The sequence below is a fragment of the Gadus macrocephalus genome, chromosome 22, assembly GCF_031168955.1.
Source record: "Gadus macrocephalus chromosome 22, ASM3116895v1".
Taxonomy (NCBI): Eukaryota; Metazoa; Chordata; class Actinopteri; order Gadiformes; family Gadidae; genus Gadus; species Gadus macrocephalus.
In genome coordinates, this window is record NC_082403.1 from 13405088 (window position 1) to 13415087 (window position 10000).

A 10000-nucleotide genomic window follows, 5' to 3' on the forward strand; every position below is an offset into this window, starting at 1 on the left:
TTCCTAATCCATTATCGGATTTGTTAAATGACTTTGGTCTATCACTACTGTAAAGATAAAATATACGTTAGTCTTCATCTGTATCTACATCGATCCATTGCTCAATGCCACACTTTAGAGGCGCAGAGAGAGGTAGGGAGAGGTGCACCCACCTCATAGGTGCTCTCGCCGGCGGCCTGCGCCTCGGCGAGGCCGGTGTTGGGGGGGATGCGGGGCAGCTCCCGGTCCTGGGGGCACTTGGAGGACCGCAGGTCGGTCTGGCTGGACAGCAGCTCCTCCTCCGAGGGCTGGGGGCTGGTGTCTATCTGGGTGTCCGTCAGAACTGGGGGGGGGGGCGGGGGAGAAGGACCAAACGTCTAGTAAGAGTTAGGGTTGGTATTTTGCCATAGATGATTGATGAAGAGAAACTTATTTTAAGGACACGGCGGCTATTGAGAGTAAGTAAATCCTCAGTAAATCATTGCTCCAACTTTATTTTTAATAATGTGATTGTCACATTAACTATCTATAGTTTCTGTAGGCTTTCCAACAATTTTTGGTCTGTTGACATCAAATTTGGGTTGATTGTGGCGATTCTAGTTGAGTTTAACGTGTCATGCGGTGTTGGGGCAGGGCAGCTCAGCGACCGCGTCCCTCCGTATGTTTCTCGCATAACCCTGCAGGCTGCAATAAGAATTGCAATCCACGCTATGAGATGCCCATATGGTCGTAAAGTAGTCTGCCCCATGGTCATATTCTAGGACTGACGTCTTTCGGCAGACATGGCGAGTGGTGTTGCACCTGCGATTAACACTGTTGATTCTCTGTTAAAAAACCCATTTGATGGGTTAAAATTTGAAGATAAATTAGCCATCCAACATCTTGGACCAGACAAACCGTGTTTGTTCGTATTAACCAACAAAAGAAGGATAGAGGGAAAACGTACAACAGAACTTTCTCCCGAGCATGGTATGAGAAGAAAAAATGGCTATGTGGTTGCTCAAAAAGAAACACAGTTTTTTGTTGTAAAAAAATAAAGTGAATGCCTGATTTCATACCTGATTCAAACAGAGCTGTTATTGAGAAATACCTGATTTCAACAGAATTGTTATTAAGAAATTTGCACACGAGATTGTCGGGCCAAGTTCCTGTATAATTGATCGAAGGTCTGATAGCTTGATTGATGACTTCTTATAAGCTATGTTTGTTTGTTTGATGTTGCCAAATGCATTCTGTATAGGCCTGTCTATAGTAGCCTATCTACGTTTCATTTCTACTTTTCATTAATGTATTTGCAATGCACCTGCTAAGCCTATGTTGTCTATTGACAGAAAAAAGACATTCGGGTGGAATTGTTATGGCAGGTATTTGTATGTTCTTCAGCTGATTGTTAAAATAAAATATGGAGGAATAACTTTGCATACCTAGTTGGTGTTTCCATTGCACATAGGCTATTCTATTCAGCCCACATCATATGACGAGTGTTGCGGATGGCACTTCAAAAGCGCGCAGTTACATTAGGCTATTAGTTTATTCTTAATTCTTACTCACAATTAGTTTCGTTAACATGTTTTAATGTAGCTCAAAATATACATGTTAAAAAAATACATAAATTGTGTGGTCATACGCCAGTAGTTTCTGCCCCACTGAAATGAAGGGCCACTGCACGCTACTGCATAAAACCATCTGCTAGATATCTGGGCGTGATTTTTGATTCAGAGATAGGCTTCAGTAAGCAAATCTCCTCCGTCGTGAAGAGCAGCTTCTACCAGCTCAGAACCATCTCTAAAATAAAGCACTCCCTATCATACCACAATCTGGAAATAGTCATCCATGCTTTCATAACATCACGGCTGGATCACTGTAACTCCCTCTACCTTGGTCTCCCTCAGTCCCTCATATCACGCCTCCAAATAGTTCAAAATGCAGCAGCAAGACTGTTGACTGGGTCAAAAAAGGTGGGAGCATATCACACCCGTTCTTGCTTCCCTTCACTGGCTGCCAGTACAACAAAGGATCATTTTTAAGATCTTATGTTGTTCAAAGCCCTCAATGGTCAGACCCCATCTTAAATATCAGACCTTTTACACCCCCACTCAGCCCTTAGGTCCCTAAGATCCTCTAATAAGGGTCTTCTCCACATCCCCCGCTCCAGACTCAAACAGAAAGGTGACCGGGCCTTCGCAGTAGCTGCTCCGCGCTTGTGGAACCAACTGGAACCCGACAGACGTGATGCCCCCTCCATTTATGCCTTTAAATCAAGGCTCAAAAACCCACCTGTACAACCTTGCTTTCCCTCCCCATTAGCTATCTGACCTCTGCACTACTGCCTTTGTTTGTGTGTGCATGTCCGGGTTTCATGTCTTTTATTTTTATTTGATTCTAATGTTGTTGTTGTTATTTTGCCTTCATGTTTGCCTACTGAATGCACCATGTACAGCACTTTGCTCAGTGCAAACTGTTATAAATCTGCTTTTATAAATGAATTTTCATTTCTAATTTGACTAAAGGTGAACGCTCCAGTGAATGGGTCCAGGCTCACCTGTACCGCTGGTCAGAGGGCCGTTCTGAGAGGTGCTGTTAGCCGGGTCCGTGGCGGGACTGTCTACGGACTGGGTGAACGTCTCTCTCTCTGACACCTGCACAACGTTAGACAGGACCAGGGTTAGCTTTAGCACTGCGGGGTGGAAACGTAAATGGGAACATGGATAGCGATAAAGGATTAACTTAAAACATGGTTTCAGTGTTGCTGGGTTCTGGGGGAATTAGCTTTTCATTTAGTTTGAGATTTTGTTCAATGGGTCTGGTCCTATGGTTGGCAATAGGACCTATACAACTTTCAACAGCAATGGCACACTTATGCGCATCTATAATTGGCCTAATAACATCTTCACAAAATTAGCCAACACCGGTGTTTGTGAATTAGAAGTGAAGCATCCTGACGTGAAATAAATACAATCGGTAATATCATGTAAATTAGCTACGATTTCTCATTATTAATGCATACAAAGGATTTGCATAATGGGGTCATAGGATTGCAATCTAATCAGTGGTTGATAAAGCAAACCCAACTAAACGGATTGAGGAGTTGAATGAGATGACACAGCTGTACATCATTATCTTAATTAAACTGATGCACTGCAATGGATCAGTGTGACTGTGATAGAGAGACTCAGACAGGAGAGAATGAAAGAGAAACAGGAAGTTGAAATAGTAGAGGGTTCTAATCTTTAGGTTTTAGTTTTTTACTACTTATTTATTTGACTATTGTTTTTCGGACGTAATCCAAGCTAAAATTTTAATATTGACCTTTAAATGAAATCCAAACTAAATGATCAAATGAGTGCAGAAGACAACAATGAAAAATATTTATAGGCTGCTTGAGAGCTCAAATAAACAGAATTGGGCAAATGTAAAGGCAATCATTAGCACGATTCTGAAAACCCAAACTAAAGCATTGCTTTAATCTCGACCACTTGTCACGTAGAATCCCAAGGTTTGAAAAACATAAGTAAAAACGTTTTTTTTCTGTCTTTTTTTTTGTCTTTTTATGTCCATCTTTCAGAATGATGGAGTGATATAGATTAAAAAACATACAGCCCAGCAACGCCCCCTAGTGGCCACCTACTAGTATAGCTATACCTGGTGTATCAAATCTATTGTTTAACAGGTACAAATACATACTTATACAGATCAAATAAATATGGAATTATTAAAATATGACTGTATATGACAAACTAAAAGATGGGATTTGAAAAACATTGCATTGCTTGTCACGTTTCATCTTCCACCATTGTAGAAAAGTAAATTAATATTAAGGGTATTTGTCTGGTTAATGAGATATCATTTTTTTTCATTGTTCATTAAATAAGATAAAATCCACTTCAATGAATAGAACCTTTTCACAGAGACCTCATCGTTCAACAAACACAACAGGCGTCCCTCATAACACTAATTATGGCTCCACTCATGTACCGGGGCCCGTAACCCATGGCGATATCTTCAACAGTAGAGTCCTCTCCTGGTGCAACTACCCGTATAAAGAGACAACATCCGTAATTACGGTTATGAGTGACACCTGTATTTAGCCTACAATGATGCGTCTGTGAAAAGAGTCTATCCTAATGTAGCGTCGCACTGGGACGGCAATTAGCAGACGGTGGCTAACCTGTTAGCCCCTGACAGTTTGGCACATCTGAATTAATCCAGCTGTGTTTAAACAATTTGAACCCTCTGCGACGGCACTGCCACGGATAGCACAGGTCGATCAGAAGCCAGTGGTACCTGAGGAAGCATGCCGGCCCACACACGTGCCTGTGAGTGTGTGTGTGCGTGTGTGTGTGTGTGTGACCAAAATATAATTCAGCGCTGTCATTTAGCCATTAGCCACAGTTAAGTGGTGCTCGAGGCGAGTCCTAAAGCAGTGACCTCATGGAGGAAGCCAGCCTTCTGATGGTGTTGACATCTTAAGAGGACATAGGTTGAACCATCCAGGAGGAGCTGACACCGATGAGGGCTATATGGGTCAACTGAATCCACAGGACGTGGGTTTTTACTAACTTTTTTCTGCAATTCAAACGCAAATTTAAAAGGAACTGAAATTCAAGATGGTGAAATGGAACAAGTGCCTCCAAACCACATCCGGTGATAATATAAATATATACTAGCCCATCTGGATCCTGTCAGTCAGAATGAAGTTTTGCATGCATGTGTGTGTGTGTGTGTGTGTGTGTGTGTGTGTGTGTGTGTGTGTGTGTGTGTGTGTCTGTGTGCTTGTGTGTGTGTGTGTGTGTGTGTGTGTGTGTGTGTGTGTGTGTGTGTGTGTGTGTGTGTGTGTGTGTGTGTGTGTGTGTGTGTGTGTGGAGTACACGTCATTTTCTCATATAAGGAGATTCATATTTATATTCTAGTGTGCCATTTGGTTGGACATAATAGTGTTTTAAAAAAAAGTCCTTGATTAAAATTATATTTATTTTGATGTAATGAGCTGGTTCGAGTTTGACAGGGTACTAGGATTGATATATGTGTGTGTGTGTGTGTCTGTGTATGTGTCATCTAGGCACGTCTCCAAGAATAATACATTGCAAGAATAATACATTTTCCTTTAGTAGCAATTACACAAAAAAGAGTGTCAAAATGTATTGTTGACCTTTGACCTCTTGAACTCATACGTCTCAGAACTCTAGTAAGACGTGAAACACCATTAGCATGTGTGTTTGCGTGATGTGGAGCGTGTGTTGATGTAACTGAGTGTAACTCCCCTGTGGTCATTAAAGATGCACACTATATGTGCCATACACAAGGACACATTTACTTTGACACAATCACACACACAGACACATACACTTACACACACGCACACACACACACACACTCAACGTTCGCATCAGTGTATTATTAATGCTACTGATAGCGAAAAGATGATAGTAGATTTGATGCCGGAGTATTCTGCATGTTGCCATACTTACTCCATTGATGAGGTTCTCATTGTCCACTCCAGCATGTCCATTGGCTGTTTTCTTTTGCCTGGGAGGAAGGGGGGAGGGAAGGGGGAGTGTAGGATGTTATTATGTTGTCACAATGTATGACTGAAACACTAGGACTCCAGTGGGCCGTTTTGTCAATATTCTGACTAGGCAGGATAGTGTAGAGGCCTAAAAGCGATTGGATTATTCTGCACTTGTTGTGAGTGTGTACTTAGTATGTGTGAGACAGTGCGCTTCTATTTGAACTTGCAGGTTCTGTATGTGTGATTGCACGCACATGTTTGTGTGTGTGCGTGCATGCGCGTGTGCGTGTGTGTGCGCGCGCGCGTGTGCGTGTGTGTGCGCGCGCGCGTGTGTGTGAGTGAGCGTGTGTGAGTGTGAGCGCATATAGCCATGCGTACGAATGTGTGCATCTGCGTGCACGCTGACACGCCTGCACGACGTGCACGTGGGGGTCCGTGTGTGTGTGTGTGTGCCACCCACCCCTGGCAGCTGGCGCACAGCAGCAGCAGCAGCAGGGAGAGGAGCACCAGGCCGGTCAGGGTGGTCAGGGCCCCCACCACACCCAGCTCCCCCCCACCTCCGCCCAGCCAGGCCGCCGCCCCCGCCCCGGAGCCCAGCACGCCGGCCTCCGGACCCCACCACGACACTCCGCTCAGCACCGGAGCCATGACTCATCACACACTGGGCCAGAGCATGGAGAACAGGTGCTGGTCTCTGGCAGGCTGCGGAGCGAGGGAGGGGGGGGGGGGGGGAGAGGGGGGGAGGGAGAGGGAGGGGGGGAGGGAGAGGGAGAGGGGGGAGGAAGGGAGGGGTAGGGCGGAGGAAGGAAGGGGGAGAAATGAAGGGAGGCAGAGAGAGAGGGAGAGGCAGGGAGGGGAGAGGAGAGGGGGGAGGGCGGGGGGGAGGTGGGAGAAGGAGGGAGGGAGGGAGAGAAGAAAGAGAAGGATGAAAAAATACAATCCCATAAGTACATATGTAAAATATGCATAACATACAGTCATGTATGAAGTGAGCATTCAGGACATGTATATTACTCTAAATGAATTCATGCGACCTCTAAAGGTAATGTAACAAGTAAGAAAGAAGAGAAGGAGTATTCTGCACCATGCCCGGTAAAGTGCATGTCTGGGAATTATGGCATTATTTGAGCAGTTAGGCAGAAATAGATCCAGCGTTTTATGGATCTGTTTCCATCTTTCTATAACTTAATAAAAATCTCTGTGACTACAAACAGATGGATATGTTGAAGGGCACCGTCAAGTGTATTTTTGTAAAAGAGACATTCAATATTCGATGAGATTTGGATTTTCTTGAATTTCTTAAATATAGGCCTAATCACATAATTCTAATGTAATAATTTCCATGCACTCTCATTTTGACACACGATCCTGCATTGTCAATACCAAATCATTGCGGCAAAAGTCATTAATTCAACATTGCCTCGACAACCCATACTTAAAAAGGCGACGGTCCGATATCGCCCGGAAGAGTGAGAGCCCTTGCATTACCAAACACGGCCAGCAGGTGTCAGCTCAGAGCAGAGTTAAGTCGCAGCGCACTGCAGAGAGAGCGACCGGATCCAGTCTGCTGCAGTGGGGGCTCGCGCCACCGCATCCACAACTGGTGTCTGTTCCCTGCGCATGCCGATACTAAGTAAGCACCTCACGTCTCCCTCTTACAACCAAAGTTTGGTTTCACAAAGCCTTCTCCATGTTATCTGACTGTTAGGGAGTGTAGAGGGGGAGGCCACTCTGGACTGTCTGCCTTCGACCTGTCTTCTGAACCCACTCACCCCTGCAGAACTTGAGAATATAAATATAGGCAACAACCGCAAAATGAAGAGAGAGGGAGCGAACAGGGGAGAGAGAGAGAGGGAGAGAGAGACAGAGACAGAGACAGAGACAGAGAGAGAGAGAGAGAGAGAGAGAGAGAGAGAGAGAGAGAGAGAGAGAGAGAGAGAGAGAGAGAGAGAGAGAGACACAGGGACAGAGAGACAGACAGAGACAGAGAGAGAGAGAGAGAGAGACAGAGACAGAGACAGAGACAGAGACAGAAACAGAGAGAGAGAGAGGGAGAATGTTTGTGTGTTGCAGTAGATGCGACAGGGACGGAGACACTGCAGGGGTGGTGGCTGATAGAAGGAACTAGAACGAAGCTTAAATGGAAAAAGAGAAATGCATGAACAAAAGGATGAAGAGGAACTGAACCAGAGACTGTGTGCGTGTGTGTGTGCGTGTGTGTACGTGTACGTGTGTGTGTGTATGTGGGGGAGTCAGCAATGAACAGGCAAATTGACTGACAGACTCAAAAGGCGAAGCGTCAGGGAAAAGCTCAGTGTCACTCTGCTTGTCAACCTGTCGGATTGGCTATCCATCTCCCGCTAAGCCCGCCCCTCCACCAGTCAATCAAACAGCTAACAGGACGTATAGGAAAATAAGTTTCTCTCGGAAGTAAAATATCCTCTTCTTGAATCCCAAAAAGTGTTTGTGTTTTTAGTGTGCGTGCGTGCGTGTGCGTGCGTGCGTGTGTGTGTGTGTGTGTGTGTGTGTGTGTGTGTGGTATGGAACTTTGTCACTTTGCAACCTAAGCTGTATTACATGCACAATACATTGCAACGCTACGCTACCAAGGCATGGAACGTGGGAACCCAGGGACGAGCTTGTTTAGCGTAGCTGCGAAGACAACAGGGTACCAGTGGTGGAGCAATCCATTAGCTCCACACAGCCGGCCCGCCTGCGCATTCGGATTCCCCCATACGTCCCACTGTATGTATGTGTGATTAACGCACACTAGCTAGACGAGTCATGGTCATTAATCAGAGAGGTGGGGAGCTGGGAGGGGGGGGGGGATGAGCAAACGAGCCAATCAGAGCCCTACCTTGACACCTGGAATGATGAGTCAGTCCCTGGACCAAGCCTGGAGAGAGAGAGAGAGAGAGAGAGAGAGAGAGAGAGAGAGAGAGAGAGAGAGAGAGAGTAAGTAAGTAATTGCGACTGCATATCACAGATGATGCTGTAGCTAATGGCAGCTGTGCTCATATAAACAAGGGGAATGAGGAACTGAGAATGTACAACCCGAGCAAAGATCAGCAATGAAGAATGGCTTGTCCTGTACACCTGCAAGCACTAAATCATACCGGAAATAGCATACACAGCTATACAGCCGAAACAAACACACACACGCACACACGCACACCCACACACACACACACAGTGAGAGGGAGAGATCTTGTTATCGTATTTGTGTTGCATTTCCATTTTATGGCCCACGAGTAAAATATGTTCATGTTATCGGACAATGAAAATGTAAGTTTAAAATGCTGCCAATAAAGTGCTTTGAATTTAATTGAATGGAGGGAGAGGGAGCGAGAGACTGCAACGAAGCACTGTGTCTGTGTGTGAGTGTTGTTATTATGGGAGACACAGTGGAACATGCAGAACATGAACATGTCGTATTTCAATGAACCAATGTAGCCGAGAGGTCATGGTGATCGGGTGACATCATCTGTGTGTGTGTGTGAGTGTGTGTGTGTGTGTGTGTGTAAGGGGGAGGGGGTCATGTGACCTGAGGAATGCATTGGTATGGATCATCCTGGTGCCAGTGTGAGAGAACAATGATGTGAGTGTGTCAGGTGACCATGACGCAAACAACAGTCTCACACACACACACACACACACACACCAGGTGTGTGCGTGTTTGTGTGTTTGTGTGCATGTGCGTACACAAGTCACTTATAATGCAATTTTCTGCAATTAAAACACACCCACACAAAAAAAACACTCACACCTGTTCATTGAAAAAAAACAACAATCATTGTTCGAACAAAATAAAAATTGAAACCAGCATCGCCCACCACTGCTCCGAGGGCGCTGGTTGCTCCTCAGGTAACTACGACCAGGTCACCTTCAGCCTCACTGATCGCCCAGACAGCCCAAGACGGGCCAGGTGTGTCACGTACCTCGCTGGAGCATGTGCCAGCCCCTCTTCTCCCCCCACGGTGGGCACTAAAACCAGAATAATTACCGTCTGCCATCGGCACTGTGTCTCCATGGCAACGGCGCTCTCTACCCATCAGTGCTATTTATGGGTGAGGGCGGACACGGAGGGAAAAAAAAAAGAACGAAATCCCAGGGAAGTGTGGTGAAGGCCGAGCTTCACAGGTGGTGTGTGTTGTGGAGTTTTGCCCGAGGAGTGAACAACAGTGAAACAGTAGACGAACATGAGTGCATGGCAATCGGTCGATACGTAGGCAGAATAGCTCCCTGGCTAGGGTGTCTGTCCCCCGTCCAGCACAAACCGGGTTCTGAACCCTCCAATGACCACAGCCAACCTGTTAGGCTTCAGCAAAATGTCCTCTGTGGTTGTGTGTGTGGATGATGGCTGGTGTGATTGGGATCTGGGGCTGGCTGAGCCTGTTCACCTGTTGCATATGGAGTAATCAGTGGGCACAGGTTAAACCAGCCATCTCCACACACACTCAGGGAGAGCTCTCCTGCAGGGCCACATGGAGCACTGTAGGCCATGTTATCATT

The 10000-nt window shown here is 45.8% G+C and overlaps 1 protein-coding gene and 1 long non-coding RNA gene across 2 annotated transcripts in view; both read right to left on the reverse strand.

The window, feature by feature from the left end:
• The window catches only part of pag1 (phosphoprotein membrane anchor with glycosphingolipid microdomains 1), a 35901-nt gene that overhangs the window by 9854 nt on the left and 16047 nt on the right, over positions 1 to 10000 (reverse strand). The window contains exons 2-6 of the mRNA XM_060042676.1: positions 8346 to 8384; positions 5949 to 6190; positions 5448 to 5505; positions 2522 to 2618; positions 153 to 322 (exon numbers count right to left, since the gene is read on the reverse strand). Of these exons, the coding sequence (XP_059898659.1) occupies positions 153 to 322; positions 2522 to 2618; positions 5448 to 5505; positions 5949 to 6136 (513 nt within the window). The 5' untranslated portion in view covers positions 6137 to 6190; positions 8346 to 8384. The remainder of the gene's footprint in view (positions 1 to 152; positions 323 to 2521; positions 2619 to 5447; positions 5506 to 5948; positions 6191 to 8345; positions 8385 to 10000) is intronic.
• On the reverse strand, positions 1340 to 2515 carry LOC132450673 (uncharacterized). Its single transcript, XR_009523897.1, has 2 exons — positions 2121 to 2515; positions 1340 to 1977 (listed from the first exon to the last, which is right to left on the reverse strand). It is a non-coding gene; the product is annotated as an uncharacterized LOC132450673 (long non-coding RNA).